The following is a 23,774-nucleotide window of genomic DNA, read 5'->3' as shown; positions in this document are numbered from 1 at the left end:
CTTCCAGTAGGACCTCCCACCTTCACACAGACTCTCTTTACTCAACACCTGCCTAGTGGTGAATCTCTGTGGGTGAGCAGGGTAACCTTGGTGTTGTTGTGTTACAGTCACCTTTCTGTTCCCCTCTGACAGGGAGAGGGTCCTGTACGCTGTGTTCTCATCCAGTGAGATGTGAACAGAATCTGTGAGAAAACACATGACAAAACATCACAACTAATTAAAACCTCATCAATATTATTATTGTTGTTTATAGAGTTTAGAGTGTTATTGTCACCGTGGGGGGGGGGGGGGGGGGGGCATTGCTTCCATTAACCCATTGAGGAGAGGAGAGGAGATGGAGAGGAGAGGAGAGAGAGAGGAGAGGAGAGGAGAGGAGAGAGAGGAGGAGGTGGGGGGAGAGGGAGGGGAATATATACCTGTAATTAGGGTACAGATATATATTATAACCCTATAACCCTAAAACCCTATAACCCTAACCCTAACCCTATAACCCTATAACCCTAACCATATAACCCTATAACCCTAACCCTATAACCCTATAACCCTAACCCTATAGCCCTATAACCCTAACCCTATAACCCTATAACCCTAACCCTATAACCCTATAACCCTAACCCTATAACCCTAACCCTATAGCCCTATAACCCTAACCCTATAGCCCTATAACCCTAACCCTATAGCCCTATAACCCTAACCCTATAACCCCATAACCCTAACCCTATAACCCTATAACCCTATAACCCTAACCCTATAACCCTATAACCCTATAACCCTAACCCTATAACCCTATAACCCTAACCCTATAACCCTATAACCCTAAAACCCTAACCCTATAACCCTAACCCTAACCCTATAACCTTATAACCCTATAAACCTATAATAACCCTATAACCCTAACCCTATAACCCTATAACCCTAACCCTATTACCCTAACCCTATAACCCTATAACCCTAACCTAACCCTATAACCCTATAACCCTAACCCTATAACCCTAACCCTAAAACCCTAACCCTATAACCCTAACCCTATAACCCTATAACCCTAACCCTATAACCCTATAACCCTAACCCTAACCCTATAACCCTGACCCTATAACCCTATAACCCTAACCCTAACCCTGTGAGTGAGTGTGTGTGTGTGTGTGTGTGTGTGTGTGTGTGTGTGTGTGTGTGTGTGTGTGTGTGTGTGTGTGTGTGTGTGTGTGTGTGTGTGTGTGTGTGTGTGTGTGTGTGTGTGTGTGTGTGTGTGTGTGTGTGTGTGTGTGTGTGTGTGTGTGTGTGTGTTTAAGGCAGAAAAAATTCATAAACAGAAAACAGGAAAGATACCCTGGGGGGAGGGGAGGGGAATATATACCTGTACTTAGGGTACAGATATATATTATAACCCTATAACCCTAAAACCCTATAACCCTAACCCTATAACCCTATAACCCTAACCATATAACCCTATAACCCTAACCCTATAACCCTATAACCCTAACCCTATAGCCCTATAACCCTAACCCTATAACCCTATAACCCTATAACCCTAACCCTATAACCCTATAACCCTAACCCTATAACCCTAACCCTATAGCCCTATAACCCTAACCCTATAGCCCTATAACCCTAACCCTATAGCCCTATAACCCTAACCCTATAACCCCATAACCCTAACCCTATAACCCTATAACCCTATAACCCTAACCCTATAACCCTATAACCCTATAACCCTAACCCTATAACCCTATAACCCTAACCCTATAACCCTATAACCCTAAAACCCTAACCCTATAACCCTAACCCTAACCCTATAACCTTATAACCCTATAAACCTATAATAACCCTATAACCCTAACCCTATAACCCTATAACCCTAACCCTATTACCCTAACCCTATAACCCTATAACCCTAACCTAACCCTATAACCCTATAACCCTAACCCTATAACCCTAACCCTAAAACCCTAACCCTATAACCCTAACCCTATAACCCTATAACCCTAACCCTATAACCCTATAACCCTAACCCTAACCCTATAACCCTGACCCTATAACCCTATAACCCTAACCCTATAACCCTATAACCCTAACCCTATAACCCTATAACCCTATAACCCTAACCCTATAACCCTAACCCTATAACCCTAACCCTATAACCCTATAACCCTAAAACCCTAACCTTATAACCCTAACCCTAACCCTATAACCTTATAACCCTATAACCCTATAACCCTAACCCTATAACCCTATAACCCTAACCCTATAACCCTATAACCCTATAACCCTAACCCTAACCCTATAACCCTATAACCCTAACCCTATAACCCTATAACCCTAACCCTATAACCCTATAACCCTAACCCTATAACCCTATAACCCTAACCCTATAACCCTAACCCTATAACCCTAACCCTATAACCCTATACCCTATAACCCTAACCCTATAACCCTAACCCTAACCCTGTGAGTGAGTGTGTGTGTGTGTGTGTGTGTGTGTGTGTGTGTGTGTGTGTGTGTGTGTGTGTGTGTGTGTGTGTGTGTGTGCTTGTGTGTGTGTGTGTGTGTGTGTGTGTGTGTGTGTGTGTGTGTGTGTGTGTGTGTGTGTGTGTGTGTGTGTGTGTTTAAGGCAGAAAAAATTCATAAACAGAAAACAGGAAAGATACCTCTTAGGAGTGGACAAACCCAAGGCTAGAACCATGTATCTTTTACCAAAAATACATAAAGATCCAGCCAGTTGGTCAATTCCCTACGAAATTCCAACAGGGCGTCCGATTATCTCAGACTAGGGATCTGAGACTTACGGTACGGCTGAATTCATAGAATATCACCTTAACCCCTTATCCATAAGACACAAGAGCTATATTAAGGATTCCTATCATTTTGTGTAAATAATAAAGAACATTGTCATTCCAAAGAATGCAATATTATTTTCGATAGATATTGACAGTCTATACACAAATATTGACACAAAACGCAGGGCTACAAGCCATCAAGGACATATTGCGGAAATACCCGGACAGAAGGCGACCCAGACAAAGAGCTTGGAAATAAATTTAACAAAAAATGATTTCCAATTTAATGGCAGGACGTTTCTCCAAATCAGTGGAACAGCGATGGGCAAAACGGTTTGCCACCTCACTGGCCAACATCTACATGGCATCCTGGGAGGAATCAGTAATGGAAAAATGTCCACTCAAACCATCACATTATTACAGATACCTGGATGACATATGGGGCACGTGGGAAATACACCATGGAGGAATTCCAGGATTTTATTACAATCCTAAACACACATCACAGAACAATAACAGTCAAATATGTCGTCAGCAGACATGACCAGGGGCAGGAATTTCACGGCGCCACGACGGCCATGGCCGTCGTTGCCCCCTCTCTTTGGCCGTGTGCCCCTCGAAAAATGACATGCCCAAACGGGCCACAGTGGCCGTGGTGCCCCGGCGCCCACAGCAGTCCGTTAACTGCTTTGTACCGTTTTTTCCTCTGCGCGATTTTCCAGTCATTACGGTAACAGCAGTGCATGGTTGGTTGAGCTGCTCACATGACCAGTAGTATATTCCATTTACGCTCGTAGTAGCAGCATAGCAGCCACCGCATAGTGGAGCCGCCGACACAGTGATTATACAACACAAAAACAATTCACGGGCTAAACGGGGAGTTTCATCTAACGCAGCCTGTTGAATAAATCCGAATGTGCGAATGAATGCCTATCAAACGGAGCTCGGCTGAGCTCAGGACAACAACCAAAATGCAGCACAAGGGAACCAAAAGCTATTCTTTCCCCAAGAGGCTGAGCTGTCAGAAAGTACATTATTGTTGAGAAAGGATCACTTCACTCCGCGAACGGGAGGGAGGAGTTTGTGTGTGTGTGTGCGTGCGTGCACAACACATGGCCGGTTGTGGAAAAAGTACTCAAATGTTTTACTCAAGTAAAAGTATAGCCTACTGCAATGTAGAAATACTCCGGTTGCAAGTAAAAGTCCTCAAATTCAAAATATACTTGAGTAAAAGTACAAAAGTATAGGTATCAAAAATGATCTACAAGCTCACAACACATAGTTATGCGACATCTTGAGCTTGTAGATCTGCTATTTTTTCTACAAGCTTGGTTATTTTCAAATAGCCTAAATAGGGCTAAAGTGGTTCATGTATGTTTGATAATATTATAATTTATATATGCAAAGTAACTGTTAACTAAAGGTTTCAAATAATTGTAGTGGAGTAAAAGTACAATATTTGGATCCGAGATGTAGTGGAGTAGAAGTAAGTGTTAGAAATACTCAAAATTACAATAAACAATTAAGTACAATACTTAAGTAAATGTACTTAGTTACTTTACACCACTGCACATGGCAAAACCAGAAATAAACATTTTCTTGATATTTATTTAATTGAAAGGTATTACATTAAACCTTAACGTTTAAGCTAAATTAATTATGACTGTGGCGTGGACTTAAAATCATTGTTTTAATGATGGCCTTCCTGCCCTGGCACTTGGCCTTTGTGCCCTCAAAAATTTTACAACACCAAAGGCCAATTGGCCTTGCCCCTAAACTGATGAAATTCCAGGCCTGGACATGACACAAATTGATTTTTTGGACATCACTACATACACGGGTAAAAATTTTGACACAACTTGAAAACTTGACCTGAAAGTATTCTTCAAAGCTACGGGTACACACGCTTTATTACATAAGAGCTCATTCCACCCACCACACTGCTTTTCAGGAATAGTCAAGTCACAGCTACTGAGCTTTAAACGGATCTGTACCCCAAAAAAAGACTTTGAAACAGCATGTAAAATTCTTTTCAAAGCCCTAAGGGAACGAGGCTACACAAGAACTTACCTTAGAAAGGCCTACAGCACCTTTGAGGAGGTCAAAATCAGAGACCAGAGACCCCTTTTAGCCTTAGTAACAACTTATTCCAGCCAAAGCATTTTGGCCAACAAACGCCTAAAAAGCTACTTTGAAAATAGGCAGAACAATCTACTACAGGATTACAAGATAATCTCAGCCTATCGCAAAAATAAAATTTTAAAGGACTACCTGGTCTGTAGTAACTTGAAACAAAGTAACAGGGCTACAAAACCAACTCCAAGTTATTTTAGCCCACAGAAACAAATTATAAATAGAGCAAACAGAAATGTAGTTGGAATTAAACAAATTATACCCTACAACACACAAAATGTGACCTTATCACTTGTGACATTTGCAAACTACAGTATATTGGAGCAACGGGTAACTCCATAGCGTGTAGGCTTAACCAGCATCGCTATAATATTAATAACCATAAAGAAACACAATTACTTATTGTAAAACACTATTTAACACATGGGATCCAAGCCCTTAAGGTGTGTGGTCTAGAACACAACAGAAACTGGACTGTTGGACAGAGGAAATTCCAAGAACAGGAATGGATCAAAAGACTAGATACTAGATACCCAGGAGGGCTAAATCTATAAATGTTAAACACTCTACCTACAGTCCTACACAATCCCTAACACAAAGGCCCCCAATGCCTTTGTGATTAAACAACAATGAGCCTACTTGGCCTTTGTCATGCCTAGGGAGTGGGTGAACACACCCTAACCATAACAATGACCCAAGTGATGGACCATTATCACACCTGGAATCCTTTGTTATGCCTAAAACAAAGGACTTGGGGATTAACACAAACTCAAAAAATGGAGATTTGAATAAACCTTACAAGCCTTGTCATACTTGAAGTAAGTGGTCCTGACTGTCATACAACAGTCAGGACTACTTAATCTCCAAGGAGACCTTTTGAAACCTATTGAAATGTAAAATGAATAGAATGAGAATTATCATGGCATTTATCGATTGCATCCACCACGGCTTCTCGCGGCGCCACTGGCCCTGGCCGGCTCTAAGGTCCGCTGGCCTTCGCGCCGCTTGCAATGTCATGGACAATAACTGTGACATCTATTATTGGTGAGAATAGGCTAAAATGTTTTGGAATCTTTCTTAGTTTCAAAGAATGGCGCGTGCAATCATTCTCTCGGGACTGGGTACATTAGGGAACCACAAACAGTGTTTCTTGATGTGACAATCCCGATTGAACTCAAAACCCTCTACCTAAACCTATAACCATAATCATAGCCCTAACAGTCTCACACATAAAACCCACAGGACATAAACTACAAGATGACCTGCATGATTTTATGAACTAGGGGAACCAACCCAATCTAAAATTGCAACATTCTTTCTTTTTAAAAAACAAGATGGCGAAAGCACTATTCTCTATACTGCATCTTAGGCATTGACTTTGCCCAGGACAATATATTGAAGTCTTCACTCCCTAACCTAACCCTTACCCTGTGTGTGTGTGTGTGTGTGTGTGTGTGTGTGTGTGTGTGTGTGTGTGTGTGTGTGTGTGTGTGTGTGTGTGTGTGTGTGTGTGTGTGTGTGTGGTGACAGAATACATAACTGTGTTACAAGGTCACAAAGCGTTGCGGACGTGACACATTGTGAGCTTGTAAATCATCTATTTTGTATGTGCGCGGCCCCGTACGACAGACCGAGTACACATTCACTACTAACAGTGCAGTCACTCTGTGCAGAGGCTCCTTTTCGGACCCTTTTCAGACTGGTTGGAGAAAGACCATGTGACCTACTGTAACATAATGATATTCTTTGGGCGTGTCATCACATCTCCATACCGTCCGAAACCCAACTTTTCTTCAGAGAGTTCCGACTTTCCTACGTGCAGATTTCTGAACTCTAATTCTGGGTAGTGCTTTTCAGAAGTTGCTTATGACGTCATTTTCTAGTTGAAACAGACCTTTCTGAGTGTATGGACAGGCCTTTAACCACTTTCATTGTCACTTTTGTATTGCAAAATAGCCGATCTACAAGCTCACAACGTGACCCATCGAGTTGTGAGCTTGTAGATCTGGTAAATAGTTAACTATATGAGGCGTCTTACTAGTATGTACAATAACTATTAACACAATTACTGCCTTTTAATCTGAAGGGATGCTTGGTGCCTTGGTGCCGCGCCGTTTCCTCCGTAGGCCGCCACTATTATTTTGAAGGGCCGGAAGGGGGTTGTTTTTGTTTTTTTGGATTATCACTTGACGGCAACGATTACGTCATCTAGTCACATGACAGTGTGAGCCCAGAAGAGAATCATGGCTGCGCCCAGCCGAGTGTATTTGTGTACATTATACAGGCCATGTACAATGTCTCTTTTGGAGTAAATGAAGTCTCTTTATGGACCTCTCAATGGATTTACTATGGAGGACGTTCACTTCGTGTGCACGCCCGACATGCGTTGTAAACAAATCGCGGACATTACCGATGCGGGCGGGAGCGGAGCGACGTACAGTAAGTAATTATACCTTTACTGTATATACAGTAAGATTGACAGATTGTCCATCCGATTTCTGTTTGTATCTCTCTGTCTCTCACACTTGTACGCACTCACGTTTGCACGCACACACACACACACACACACACACACACACACACACACACACACACTTTAGAGTGCAGAGTGCAACGCTTGAAATTGATTAGAAAACAAAAATGGATAATGATAATGTTGTATCAATGGTTCTATATGTAGACGTCTATCAATTGTATTTATGATTGAGTCATCTATCACCTATCAATATGTAAACTACAATAGTGTATTTATGAATGAGTTTGCATCACTATTTACGATCACCATCAATCAAATCAAAGCTGTACTTTTTACAGCCCTATTTCATACTTAATCTATTCAAGCTGGTATACTAGCTCACGTTTCACATGCAATCTTGTAGATCTGCTATTTTCAAAAGCATTTGACAAAATGTTTAAACTTTTGAAATAACATGTGAATGGTCCATTGTGGAGCAACTGCAGCAGACACATAGGAGCCCAGGAGTCCTACCAGCAGAGGTGCTGCGTCTAAAAAAACATATCTCTGAATTCAAGTCTCCATGGGGTGAGTAATCGATAGATAAAAAGTCATTTTAGGGGTGAACTATCCCTTTAAGACTCTGTTTCCTTAAAAACATTAAAATCACACTTACTATCTAACCTTGTTTTATTATTACTAGAAGTAATAAATAGGGGATGAATGCCCTGCCCTTTAATGCAAACCCCATTATACCTGTTGTCATAGGACCCGTTTTGACTATCTGTTTGCCTGTGTCCATTTATGCCCATATATGGAGTTATCTGTCTGTCTGCGTCCATTTTATGCCCATATATGGAGATCTCTGTAGGACCTGTATTGACCATCTGTTTGCCTGTGTCCATTTATGCTGATATATGGAGATCTCTGTATCTGTTTGTCTGTGTCCCTTTATGCCCATTATGGAGATCTCTGTATCTGTCTGTGCCTCCGACTGCAGACACAGTGCTGGTTCCCCCTTTAATGCAAACCCCATTATACCTGTTGTCATAGGACCCGTTTTGACCATCTGTTTGCCTGTGTCCATTTATGCCCATATATGGAGATATCTGTATCTGTCTTTTTGCGTCCATTTTATGCCCATATATGGAGATCTTTGACCATCTGTTTGCCTGTGTCCATTTATGCTCATATATGGAGATATCCGTATCTGTCTATCTGCATCCATTTTATGCCCATAAATGGAGATCTATGCAGACACAGTGCCGGTTCCGGAAAACCCTGATGTCAGACATCAGAACCCGAACCTTTCGTGCTGGTTCCAGAAAATCGCGTGTCTGATCGGGTCAAGGCCGGGCACTGCACTACCTGCTGCGGCGGGGAACGCGCGTGCCGAATTTGAAATAGGGAATGAATGCCCCACCCTTTAATGCAAACCCCATTATACCTATTGTCATAAGAGTCGTTTTGACCATATGTTTGCCTGTGTCCTTTTATGCCCATATAGGAACATCAGAATACGTAACCATGGCATTTTTTGTTGACTCATGTGGCGTACGTGATGTCAGAGCCTTTTATGATGTGATGTCACAATGAGTCAGCGCTTGCGCCAGCGCTTGCGCCGATTTCCTAGATCTCTGTATCAGTCTGTGTCCCTTTTATGCCCATATACGGAGATATCTATATATGCCCATATAGGGAGATCTCTGTATGCCCATATATGGAGATCTCAGTCTGTGTCCCTTTTATGCCCATATATCTGTCTGTGTCCCTTTTATGCCCAGCGCTTGCGCCGATATGCCCATATAGGGAGATCTCTGTATGCCCATATATGGAGATCTCAGTCTGTGTCCCTTTTATGCCCATATATCTGTCTGTGTCCCTTTTATGCCCAGCGCTTGCGCCGATTTGTCCCTTTATGCCCATATATCTGCCTGTGTCCCTTATAGGGAGATCTCTGTATGCCCATATATGGAGATCTCAGTCTGTGTCCCTTTTATGCCCATATATCTGTCTGTGTCCCTTTTATGCCCAGCGCTTGCGCCGATATGCCCATATAGGGAGATCTCTGTATGCCCATATATGGAGATCTCAGTCTGTGTCCCTTTTATGCCCATATATCTGTCTGTGTCCCTTTTATGCCCAGCGCTTGCGCCGATTTGTCCCTTTATGCCCATATATCTGCCTGTGTCCCTTTTATGCCCATATACGGAGATATCTGTCGGGTCGAGGCAAGGCCCGGCACTGCAGTGATGTCACAATGAGTCAGCGCTTGCGCCGATATCTGTCGGGTCGAGGCAAGGAGATCTCTGTATGCCCATATATGGAGATCTCAGTCTGTGTCCCTTTTATGCCCATATATCTGTCTGTGTCCCTTTTATGCCCAGCGCTCTGCCTGTGTCCATTTTATGCCCATATACGGAGATATCTGTCGGGTCGAGGCAAGGCCCGGCACTGCAGTGATGTCACAATGAGTCAGCGCTTGCGCCGATATCTGTCGGGTCGAGGCAAGGCCCGGCACTGCAGTGATGTCACAATGAGTCAGCGCTTGCGCCGATTTCCTCCGGAACAGCCTGATGTCAACAATCATCTCCGCATAAGGAGATTCCGAACGTTTCGCGCCGGTTAGGGAAAACCGCACGTCGGGTCGGGTCGAGGCCCGGCACTGCACTCTGTGCCGCGGCGGGGAACGCGCGTGCCGAATCTGAAGCCGGTGGGACGAACGGTTCTCGAGATACGCGGATTACAGACAGACAGACAGACAGACAGACACACACGCAGAGACTTCTCGCATTTAAAGATAGATTACAAAGTTACATTAATTAAAGTAATTAAAGACCTATTTGTTCATTTAATTACTGATGAATGATCATCTAATCTTCATTCACAGTAGGATGTTAATGAGTGAATGTCACATCATGCTGTTTGTGCTGCTTTGATTTTATGAATAAAACAGAATAAACACTTACACTTCCTCAGACCTGGTTTCAGCCTCTTCTCTCCACCATGGTCCACACTGTGGGAGGAAGAGAGACAAAGTCAGGCCTTCATAGTCTATAGCAGAGGTTCTAAAACATGTTTGTCTCAGGTCACCCTGTAAACAACTTCATCCATAACCCATTTAGACTGGGAACGTATTATTAAACATTATTTTGTGCTTTGACTATTGAAAAATAGCAGATATACAAGCTCACAGTGCGGCACCAGGTGCCCCGCTGCGAGCTTGTAGATCTGCTATTTTTGAAAATTTGTGCAAGTCTTTGAATATTTGAAATCCTTTTTTTTTTTTTAAACCTATGTTTCTATGTCAGTGGTGTTCAAACCTTTTCATGTGAAGGACCCCAAAATGTATTTGGTCACGGACCCCCATCTAAAAATATTCAGTTCCAGGGACCCCCAGAAGCAACATTTACAAATGTTCGCTTAAAAATACATACAAGATTTGCACACATTTTCACAACTTTTCAAAAACTTTAGCTATTTTTCAATAGCTAAAGTATAAAATAATGAAGGCCCCTCCACCTTGGGCCCTGGTAATTCAGTCCCACTGAGTTACATTATTTTCTCAAATACATGTGACCCTTTACAGTCTGTCAGTCAGCACAGACATGGTAGGCATCAACCATGTTGTGATGGAGTGGAGTCTCTTCACATTTAGAACCAGAATTCATATTAATGTTTAGAATTGAAGAAAGGGACTCTTCAAACTGTCTAGGGCACAGAACAGTTGAAAAGCCCTGCTATACAGCATCATAGTATGATTTCCCTCCTCTAAACCTACTAGAAGCCATTGGCACTGAGTGGCAGCATGTCTTTCCCTACCTGAGAGTCTTCAATCCCCAGCCTGGATCCTTCACTCCAGCAGAGAGATGCTCCAAACCGTCTCCCAAGTGATTATAGCTCAAATCAAGCTCTTTCAGGTGGGAGGGGTTGGATCTCAGAGCTGAGACCAGAGCAGAACAGCCTTCCTCTGAGACCATACAGCCTGACAACCTACACACACACACACACACACACACACACACACACACACACACACACACACACACACACACACACACACACACACACACACACACACACACACATACACACACACACGTCACAGGGTTATTGTGTTTGAAGTCTGTCAAAAGTCATTTGTATTCTTGGTTAATCTATGTGTGTGTGTGTGTGTGTGTGTGTGTGTGTGTGTGTGTGTGTGTGTGCGTGTGTGCGTGCGTGCGTGCGTGCGTGTGTGCGTGCGTGCGTTCTGTACATGTTCAGGAATACTGACCTGAGTGTCTCCAGTGTACAGTCTGGACTCCCCAGTCCAGCAGAGAGTTTTTTCACTCCTGAATCGGTCAAATCATTGTTACTGAGATCAATTTCCTTCAAACTAGAGGAGTTGGAGAGAACTGATGATAACCCCTCACAGCATCTCTCTGACAGGTTACAGCCACTCAGCCTGGAGAAACATTAGTGATGAAATAATGTGTTTATTAGTGATACAAAAGAAAACAAAAGATACAAAATATCAGACTGCCTCCACCTAAAAGTATATAAATTAAATAGTCAGGCTAAACCAGGATACGAATGGTGTTCTGTACATGTTCAGGAATACTGACCTGAGTGTCTCCAGCATACAGTTTGGACTCCCCAGTCCAGCAGAGAGTTTTTTCACTCCTGAATCTGTCAAATCATTGTTACTGAGATCCATTTCCTTCAGACTAGAGGAGTTGGAGAGAACTGATGATAACTCCTCACAGCATCTCTCTGACAGGTTACAGCCACTCAGCCTGGAGAAACAAATGTTTGTGGATGAAATCAATATGTTTGTATTTTGTTTTAAAGAATTAGAATAAGTAAATTATATCCTATATTATATCATCAGTAGTCTGGGATCACTTCACTTTTCGGGTCTGTAACCGGTCTGGAGCGGAAACCACAAAACGTCATGTTGTAGTACTCAAAGGACTACAATTTGCCGGAAAGATCAAACCGGATTCAGTTTTAACCCAAAATATTCCCCTGCGCTCAAGGACACACTTTTAGGGCCTACCTAATAAACTCCTTGATGCGGAGTAGTTTTGCTTTTGAAAAATGTGTTTGGTACACACACGCACGCACGCACACACACACACACACACACACACACACACACACACACACACACACACACACACACACACACACACACACACACACACAAGCACACACGCACGCGCACACACACACACACACACACACACACACACACACACACACACACACACACACACACACACACACACACACAGAAAGTTTAGATTAGTCTATGCTTTACGAAGGTGATTTGGACTGTCTTGAACTACTATGGATATGTTGAACTACTTTAAGAAGACTTCTGATGATTTTAATTAACCTTCTCTTAAGCTCTCTGGGAAGTTGCAGACATTAACCTCCCTATTTTTGGAATGTCATTATAAATGATACATTTTCTTCATTTTCATAAATGTTAAACCTTTTCAACAATAGCAAAAATAGTATATCTACAAGCTCACATCACATGCTGTGAGCTGTAGATCTGCTATTTTCACTATTTGTCATATTAGGAATGCTGAAACGGTTTAATGCTTGAATTATCTTTCCTATAACAGAAAAATGATATAATACATTACATGTATCCAGTTATCAGTGCACTTACACTGCTCTACTGGAGGCTTTGACCAGTGGCAGCAGCCCCAGGAGAGCCTCCTCTGAAGCTTGGTATTTCTTCAGGTCAAACACATCCAGATCCTTTCCTGATGACAGCAACATGGCAGCTATAGTTGACCACTGAGCAGGAGAGAGTTTCTCTGTGGAGAGACGTCCTGAACTCAGGGACTGTTGGATCTCCTCTTCTAGAGAATGATCATTGAGCTCATTCAGACAGTGGAACAGATTGATGCTTCTCTCTAGAGAGGGATTCTCCCTGATCTTCTTCTTGATGTACTCGACTGTTTTCTGATTGGTCTGATCGCTGCTTCCTGTCTCTCCCAACAGAATGATGCTCTCTGGAGATGGATTCTCATTGACCTCGTCTGATTCCTGATTGGCCAACAGTCTTTGTAAGAGAGACTGATTGTTTTCCAATGAGAAGCCCAGCAGGAAACGGAGGAACAAGTCCAAGTGTCCATTTGGACTCTGTGAGGCCATGTCTACAGCACTCTGGTAGAGGTGTTTCATCTTAGATTTGCCTCTAAATAGCTTGGACCACCTGGAGGTTGACAGTAGGTTGACACCATCTTTGATGAATCGGACAAAGACATAAAGAGCAGCTAGAAACTCCTGAACACTCAGATGAACAAAGCAGAACACCTCTTCCTTGGCCCACCCACCCTTCACCTCTTTAAACATCTGGGTGAACACTCCAGAGTACACAGCTGCATCTCTGATATTAATGCCACACTCTATCAGGTCTGCTTCATAGAAGATCAGGTTGCCTTTCTTCAGCTGTTCAAAAGCCAGTTTTCCCAGAGACAGAATGGCCTTATTCCAATCCCAGTCAACTGGTGTCTGATCTTTGTCATGATATTTCACATTGAACTGTTCAGACTGAACACCCATGAAACGGAGGTACATCTCAGTCAGTGTCTTTGGCAGTGATATTTTCCCTGCTTTTTTCAACATGTTCTCCAGAACTGAAGCAATGATCCAACAGAAGACTGGGATGTGACACATGATGTGGAGGCTTCGTGATGTCTTGATGTGTGAGGTGACTGTTCTGGCCTGGTTCTCATCATCACTGAATCTCTTCATGAAGTATTCATCCTTTTGGTTGTCAGTGAACCCTCTAACCTCTGTCTCCCTGTCAACATAATCTCTAGGGATCTGGGAGGCTGCTGCAGGTCGTGTGGTTATCCAGATGCGAGCAGAGGGAAGAAGGTGGCCACTGATAAGGTTTTCCAGTAACACGTCCACTGATGTTGGCTTCGTTTCATCAGTCCAGATGTTCTTTTTCAGGAACTGTAGAGGAGCCCGAAACTCATCTAGACCATCAAAGATGAACAGAACTTTGGAACTGTTGAAGCTGGATATTCCTGCTTCCTTGATTTCACTAAAAAAGTGATGAATAAGTTCCACCAGGCTGTATTTGTCTTTCATTATTAAATGCAGCCTTCGGAAAGTGAATGGAAACACAAAGTCGAAATCCTGGTTGGCTTTGTCTTCTGCCCAGTCCAGAGTGAATTTCTGAGTTAAGACGGTTTTACCGATGCCAGCAACTCCCTTTGTCATCACTGTCCTGATTCTTTCATCTTTTCCAGGTTTAAATATGTCTTCTAATGTGATTGGTTTGGCTGGTTTCCTGGATGCTGTTTCAATCTGTCTGACCTCATGTTCCTGGTTGACCCCTCCCCTCTCTCCCTCTGTGATGTAAACCTCTGTGTAGATCTGATTCAGAAGTGTTTTTGGCCCTTCTTTTGTGATCCACTCCAGAAAACACTGAAACTTCTCCTTCAGGTTAGACTTGAGTTGTTGACACACAGGATCAGGAGTCTCTAAATGATCAAAGAACAGATCATGTTATGGTAGATGTGGTCCTCCAATGAGAGGTCTTGGTCATTCTAATGTTAAAAGGACATCATGTTTCTGCTGCTGTAGACACTGAGCTATGGAAAAGCAGTTTGATCTCATATCTATCTATAAATGCGAGAAGTCTCTGTCTGTCTGTCTGTGTGTCTGTAATCCGCGTATCTCGAGAACCGTTCGTCCCACCGGCTTCAGATTCGGCACGCGCGTTCCCCGCCGCGGCACGGAGTGCAGTGCCGGGTCTCGACCCGACCCGACGCGCGGTTTTCCCGAACCGGCACGAAACGTTCGGAATCTCCTTATGCGGGGTTGATTGTTGACATCAGGCTGTTCCGGAGGAAATCGGCGAAAGCTCTGACTCATTGTGACATCACTTCATAAAAGGCTCTGACATCACGTACGCCACATGAGTCAACAAAAAATCTCTGTGAGTGTGTATGTATGTATGTAATCCGCGTATCTCGAGAACCGTTCGTCCCACGGGCACGCGCGTTCTCCATATATGGGCATAAAATGAATGCCCCCATATATGGGCATAAAATGGATTGCAGACAGACAGATACAGATATCTCCATATATGGACATAAATGGACAGAGGCAAACAGATGGGCATAAAATGGATTGCAGACAGACAGATACAGATATCTCCATATATGGACATAAATGGACAGAGGCAAACAGATGGTCAAAGATCTCCATATATGGGCATAAAATGGACGCAGACAGACAGATACAGATATCTCCATATATGGGCATAAATGGACACAGGCAAACAGATGTTCAAAACGGGTCCTATGACAACAAGTATAATGAGGTTTGCATTAAAGGGGGAACCGGCACTGTGTCTGCAACACAGTTGGAGGCACAGACAGATACTCCATATATGGGCATAAAATGGACGCAGATAGACAGATATCTCCATATATGGGCATAAAATGGACCCAGAACTATAACTGCAGTGATCTCCATATATGGACATAAAATGGACGCCGACAGACAGACAGACAGATACAGATATCTCCATATATGGGGTTTGCATTAAAGGGCAGGGCATTCATTCCCTATTTACATTGTTCCGAGTTGGCCAGGTCGCCGACTAGACGCTGGGCTTCTAGTTATCTAAATTAGGGATGTCAAACATACAGAGCATACATTTCTGAGCATTTAGAAAAAAAAAGTAAGTCTCTAGCCCAGACCTGGGCATTGTGTGGCCCGGGGGCCCTTCTAGGGTTAATGGCAATTTTCAAAATAAACACATTTTCTAATTTTACCTAATGCATGGACTAAAGCTGCATTTCTTTTATTTTGATGTTTTTTATTCACGTACATATGGACGCAATGCGTACATCAGCACACGTGCGTGATCATTGGATCATTGTCTCAATAGCAAGCAGGTGGTCAGCCTGGTCACACGTCAAGATGACCTGCCTTACCTTATCCATCAAAAAGTGGCAAAAACATTCAAAGTCAATGCCGAATGCCGGGTTTTCAAGTAAAATTGGACTGCTAAGTATTTATTTACCGAAGTCGGAGGTAAAGCTTGTTTAGTTTACGGGGAGCACTGCCTTTTGGCCCGGCCCTCCACAATATTTTCTGTTGTTCATGTGGCCCCATGGAAAAAATAATTGCCCACCCCTGCTCTAGCCCATTCCTGTCAAGAGTTATGATTGTTTTAAGAACTGCAGGCTAGGTTTCTCCCACCAGCTGGCAGTGATTGAGTTGATTGATTGGAATGTTAAGTGAACAGCACTCTCTCTCTCTCTCTGAAGATGACAGCATTGCTAGGAATGGGGTGGGGGGTCTGGCTATGAATAATACCTGAACATACCTACAATATCTAGTTGACAGGGAACAATATGTGTCCATAAATGGTTGTTTATCTGAGAAGTTGAAAATCTTAGTCGGGGCTCCTCAGGGCTCCATACTTGGTCCTTTATTGTTTTTGATTTATATTAATGACTTAGCCATGAATTGCAAATTGTTTCTTCCTATTTTATTTGCAGACGATACTAATCTCATTGCCTCACACAGTGATTTAAATACCCTTGTTAAACATGTTAATGATGAATTGTTGGATGTGTACAAATGGTTTCAGTTGAACAAGCTTACTCTTAACTCATTGAGTGCCAATCCCGAACTAGTTCGGCTTTATTATCGTATCGCAGAGTGCCGATCCCGAACAAGTTCGGCTTTAAAAAAAAATAAAAAATAAAATAAAATTTTGAATTTTTTTTTTTTCATTTTTTTTTTTTTTTTTTTTTGGACCCCATCAAATCTGGTGAACATGATTTCAATCGCGATTTTGCATGTTCCACCCCCATACAACCCCATCTAACATACAGGGCAGCCATGTTTGTTTACATAACATGTAAAACATAATGGCGATTATCTCAAGAATGCCTGAACGGATTTCCAATCGGATTTTTTTGTTTGAAAGCTGTGAACAAACTGCACAAATCCACTCCAATGCAATCCAGGATTGCATTGGATTTTTTAGAGCTCATTCTTCTCTGTTTTTTTCCCATGCATGAGGTGTGCAAGGTTTAATCATGGCTAAGTTGACGAAAATAAGGCTTCTAAAATGCTTGGTAGCCAATAGCTAACTTCAAGCTAACTTCATCCTCTTCCTGTACATGCACAAAGGAAAGTGTTCAGGCGCACGGCAAGTCATGGCTGCAGGGCTTCTGCATATACCAGCATATCTCTATGGGATTTTCTATGTCCACTGGGCGCCCTCTAGTGGTGAAAGGGGTGGCACTAAATGAGTTAATATCAAAAAATGCAACTTCATGATTTTTAGCAACATAAACAAAATATTCCCCCATGAAAAATCTAGAATCTTAATCAATGGCTCAGAAATTTGCCAGGTTCCATATACAAAATTCTTGGGTGTCATTATAGATGAAAACTTAAACTGGAAACAACAGATTGATACTGTATGCAAGAAGTCGATGAAGATGCTTGGTATATTGAGAAAAATCTGTCCATTTGTTCTTCCTTCGTCCCATTTAACGCTTTATTATAGCTTAATTTTCCCACATATTAGTTACTGTAATATTGTTTGGGCTGCAACATGTCCATCATTCTTAACACAAATTCTGATCATTCAAAAAAGGTTTGTGAGAATGATTTCTCAGTCAAATAGATATGAGCCATCTGCTCCTCTCTTCATTAAATATTCATTATTGCCTATTGACAAAGTAAATATTCTACAAACCTGTTTGTTCATGTTTAAATTTAAAAAATGCAAACAAGACATTCCATTTTCTTTTCATAATTTTTTTCAGTTAACTTCTGACATTCACTCCTACCCCACAAGGCAAAGGGATGATTTTGATTTACCTCTTTGTCGTACTTCAAAACATCAATCATTTATCAAATTTAGAGGCCCTCATTTGTGGAACTGTCTAGATGCTTCACTGAAGTTATCAATATCCTTGCCAGTATTCAAAAAACATCTAAAGCTATATCTTATTTCGTCCTAACTGTAGTCAACATGATTTAGTTTACTGATGTGTTTTCTTTATGTTTTTTTTCTTCTTTTTCTCTTGTCTTTTGTTCTTTTGTGCAGTTTCTGTGTTATTATCTCTTCATTGCACAGCTGCCCCTTTTGTGGTTTTCTACTGTATTGTTATTGAACTTTTAAAGCTGTAATTTTATTAACTCTTCCAATAAGGGAAGGATTCCAAATAAGCCTGATGGCTTCTTCCTTTCCTCGCACTGTATTTTGTTCCCATGTATATAATGTTACATGTTTTATATGATGTGCTAATAAACTAAACTAAACTAAAAAATATTCGAACTGTACTCAAAGATTACACATATTTGACATGGAAATTAATGTTGTTAAGAAAAATTAAATAATAAATATAATAATAATAAAATGTAAAAGTTTTATTATTCAGATATTTTCTGAATATGCCATTATTGTTCATTACTTTTATTGTTTTTATTATAAAATACAATACAAATAATTATTGTCCTGCATCAATAATATTTTTTTTAGCCATTTACAAATTATAGCAGAGACTATCAGGAATTGAATTATTCTATTATCAAATGGTTTATTCTTATTGGCACTTCTTAAAGGAGTAGTTCACCCCCAAAATGCCATGGAGCCAATGTAGACTCATTCCTAAAACAGAAATTTGATTACATGAATAAATGCATGCCTATTGATTCCGGATGTGGACCCAAATGCATTTGGGTCCCCATCCGGAATCAATGGGCGGAAGTGTACTATTATCACATTTTTGTGCGACAAATAAAATATTTTTATTTTATTTAACTCTCCATTTTATTTAAGTCTCCATGGCGTGAGTAATCAAAGAAAAAAAAAGTCATTTTGGGGATGAACTACTCCTTTAAACAAATAGCATCTCTCGTAACTAACTGCAACTGTAATACCAATAATGAAAGTAGCTATTTTACTCAATAATGAACACAATTTGTAAAATGATATACTGCTATACTGCTAGCTATAGCAGTGGCTGAGACGACAGGAAGAAAAACAGAGCGAACATGTGCATGCCATCCGATCCGCGACTGGTTGCGGCCCTCATCAAGTCGCCTTTCATCCAATCCGGCCCTCACCCCAAAATGAGTTCGACACCCCTGATCTAAATTATTGTCAAGGATTAACCACTCAATCCATACATGAAGACGACTGGATCATCACTTAGGGTATACATGCCAAAGGACCCATGTGCACGCGCCCATGTGCATGTACCCATGTGTGTGACCTCGCCCTTTAGGACAAAGTTGCTTTTCGCCCTTAGGGCGTCTTACTGGTAACAAATAAAAGACAAGTAGTAACAAAAGAGAAACATCCTGTACATACCATGTTCTGGTGGATCACTGTCTGGTGATGGAAAAACTCTTAGTGGATAGTCTATGACACACACGCACACACACACACACACACACACACACACACACACACACACACACACACACACACACACACACACACACACAAAAACACACACACACAAAAACACACACACACACACACGCACGCACGCACGCACGCACGCACGCACGCACGCACGCACGCACGCACGCACGCACGCACGCACGCACGCACACACACACACACACACACACACACACACACACACACACACACACACACACACACACACACACACACACACACAATTAATTCAGTCCTAGACAATTAATTCAGTCCTAGAATGTGAAAGTAATAGTTTTACAATGGTATTGCACATCGCCTCACAATACAAAAAGTAAAGTGGGGCATTTTTTAATCAGAGAAAATATTATTCTGATTTTCCTGTTTGTTTTCATTTTAACTTTTTTGTGTCCCCTATAGACTCTAATAAAACACTGCTTCATTCATGTCTCCATCACCCAGCTTCATATCTAAAACCCAGCTTCATTCATGCTGGTGTGTGAGCTTTCCTTTTGCCTTGCGGTTGGTTGTTGAAAACAAAGTAGAAGATTAATGTGAAAATTAAAATGCAATGCACAAAGTGGTCATAAATCCAATTAAGTTGTTATTGTTTTATTATTAAATGTAAACATTTTAATGAATTTGGAGGCCATGCAACATGTGATTAAAATGTTGATTGGATGTTCATGATATGGATTTATTTACTACATCAGTTTTCAAAAGAGAAATTAAATTCTCTTTTGCAGTGGAAAACTATTATCTATCATACACACTCTGAGGACTATTTGATGCTTGATCCACTAGGGATGGAAAGTCAGCTTTCAGGTGTTGTTCCTCACAGACCTGGAACTCCTTACATGCTTCACTTAAGTATAACTCTCTTGTTCTCCTACGGTAGGTCACTTTAAAGGGCCACTTCACCTCTGGGACAACCATATCTTATTTTATTGTTGTTTGGGACACGATCAACACAATCCTGAGTTATTTTTTGTGTTCAATCTGTGTTTTTAGATATTTTAGTATTTCAGCATGACTAGTGATGCATTTTGCATCATCAGTGATGCATTTTGCATCATCAGGGATGCATTTTGCATCGTATGATGTAAAACGCATCACTAGTACATGCTGAAATACTAAATTATCTAAAAACACAAATTGAACACAAAAAATCACTCAGGATTGTGTTGATCGTGTCCCAAACAACAATAAAATAAGATAGGATTGTCCCAGAGGTGAAGTGGCCCTTTAAGATGTATCTACTTTGGTCAATCTAAAATGTACTTGTTTAATTGATGATAAATCATGTGATGAAATGTTATTTTATTCATTTCCATATTCTGTAATCTGTATTCTTTTTCTTTTCATATTGTTGTTGTGTTTTGTGTTATTGTTGTAATCTCGACACCGATAAAGAGGGTCCCAGCCCTCAGCGTGTTTTCCGAGAATTATTATTATTATTATTATTATCAATTAGTATGACCAGGTTACATCACAAACTGTTTAATTAAAGTTTTCAAACTCACTCACCTTCAGGATCACGCTCACGCTTAGACTCAGGTAATGAAAACATCTTCCTGATACGACCTGAGATGAAATTCAAACACAGTGACAACATGACATGACATACAGTAACATTAGCTGTGTTGAAGGCACAGCTAGTTTACCTCAACATATAAAAACAATACTTTTAAAAACATACATTTGAAGAACAAACAACAGCAACAAAAGAACTACATTAAACTTTAGACTACATTTACGTAAACCATCATTTTAAGAAGATAGGTTATAAGACATAAACAAAAGTAACACGCCATAAGGGCAAGAAGCAATTTCCCCCAACATACTGTGTGAAAGGCACAGCCAAGACTGCGAGTTATACTACTGCGATAGGATGGGCACAGCTGAGTGTTACACCAAATGTGTAACTTACAACTTTTTGTGACCTGCCTTCATGGATGGAATGGGAGGGAGGAACTATGGGAGGGAGGAACTGAAGACGATAGGTAACGAAATGTTGTGAATTAGCGGACGTGAAGTGGAGATTTTGATAGTAACTGTGACCTGACGGTCGCAACAAACAATTGAGTGCATGAATTCCACATAATCCTATATTTTATATTCCAGTATGTATAGATATGCCTACATACAGACACACATACTGTACAGCAAATAATATTAAAGGCAGTGCAATGTCTGACCAACTAATGTTGTATGTTATGTGTAAAATCAGTAGAGAAACTCACCACGAAATATCACCACCAGCACCAAACCAACTGCAAGGAGAACAAGGAGGAGAGCACCGATAACGCCTCCCACAATGGCTGCTGTGGGTGTAGGTTCAGGTTGAGGTCCTGAAGAAAAATAAACACATGTTCTGCATTTTGTTGACAATTTGGTTAAATAATGGAAATTATTTTAAACACGCTCAAGAAAGTAACATATTTTCAGAAAGCAACTGGTTGCCCTGTATTTCTGGTCTAGCTGTTAGAATGAATAAGAGCTGCTTCACTAAAATTAAACCTAAAACCTGATGGTTTGGTTCAGTATATCATTTTAGAAAGAAGGATGATTTTATTTGCAATGCAAATTACAATATAGGCTACATTTTTGTTTTAATTTCAATGAACTGCTATATGTTTCCAAATATAGGCTATATTTTTTTTTTTACTTATTTGCAATAAGGCTTAAGTCGTCAATTTCTATGAATTTAATATGCATGCACGGCACGCACACGCACTGTTATTTAACATGTTCACATGATATACAGTAGTAAACTACATGGTATACATTACATACCTTCATGATAAAGACTGTAACAGTGATTCAATGTGTTCACATGGTGTAGTAAACTACAAACCTTCATGATAAAGACTGTAACAGTGATTCAATGTGTTCACATGGTGTAGTAAACTACATACCTTCATGACAAAGACTGTAACAGTGATTCAATGTGTTCACATGATGCAGTAAACTACATACCTTCATGATAAAGACTGTAACAGTGATTCAACGTGTTCACATGACTACATAGGCTACCTTCATGACAAAGACTGTAACAGTGATTCAATGTGTACACATGGTGTAGTAAACTACATACCTTCATGATAAAGAAGGTTGGGTTTAGGTTCACTCCGCTCCATGCTGAACTCATTTTTCACTTCACAAGTTAATGTTTTAACTTTCCCATCTTCATCCCTGGTGACAATCAGCCAACTAGAGTTTGGTCCAGAGTCAGACACCATCCATTCACCTTCATCTTTCTTCCAGAGATAGGTGACTGGCCCTGACTCTCTGATGTTCCCACGCACAGGCAAACAGTGCACTTCACAGCTGGTGGAGTTAGAATCACAAGGTGCCTTGGTGGCCACCAGTGGCTTTGGGACTTTCTCTGTTGAGGAAACAGAATAAAGACAACTTACTGCTGATGTTGTCTCCAGACTGCAGTTAAAACAAAACACATGTGTCACCACCACCACCAGCGTCAAACAATGTGATTCACTGCTCACATGTACCGGTATGTGTGCTGTTATGGTTAAAGCCATAGTCACACTGCAATGAGACCCAATACGTGTTGCTGTTCATTTCATATGCACCTCCCAGACAAGTTTAACTTAACAAAGGTTCTGGTCTTTTACAGCTTTGTAGAGTAGAACTAAGTACCGATTCTCTTCACTGTACAAAATATAATCTTCACATTGTTTTTCTTTTTTCCCATTTTCTTTCTGAATCCCCCACACACTCTATTAACTAAAACTTCAATTCAAATGAACATTTCTGTGGACAGTGAACATTGTATATTATAATAGACACATGATGACACATGATCTTCACAGGACACAGTTCATACTCACTCATCTGTTTAACCGTGTAAGTCTTGCTCAACAGTCGACCGTTGATGTGCACAGAGTATTCTCCAATGTCTTCTATGGTCATATGGTTGATGACCAACTCTCCAGTTTTTTTATCC

The 23,774-nt window shown here is 41.1% G+C and overlaps 1 protein-coding gene across 1 annotated transcript; it reads right to left on the bottom strand.

The window, feature by feature from the left end:
* Positions 1-20: 20 nt before the first annotated feature.
* LOC308280915 (NACHT, LRR and PYD domains-containing protein 3-like) lies at positions 21-23,740 on the bottom strand (the record flags this gene model as incomplete). Its single annotated transcript, XM_080755217.1, has 10 exons — positions 21-182; positions 10,332-10,378; positions 11,185-11,355; positions 11,639-11,809; positions 11,970-12,140; positions 13,028-14,861; positions 21,335-21,391; positions 22,051-22,080; positions 22,905-23,195; positions 23,659-23,740. Coding segments are annotated over 10 exons (3,016 nt in total), but the record flags the coding sequence as incomplete, so codon positions are not given.
* Between the last annotated feature and the right edge of the window lie 34 nt (positions 23,741-23,774).

Source organism: Nannobrachium achirus (assembly GCF_963921795.1).
Source record: "Nannobrachium achirus genome assembly, contig: SCAFFOLD_410, whole genome shotgun sequence".
Classification (NCBI taxonomy): Eukaryota; Metazoa; Chordata; class Actinopteri; order Myctophiformes; family Myctophidae; genus Nannobrachium; species Nannobrachium achirus.
Note: the sequence above shows the minus strand (reverse complement) of the source record. Positions and strands in the feature narration are given on the sequence as shown.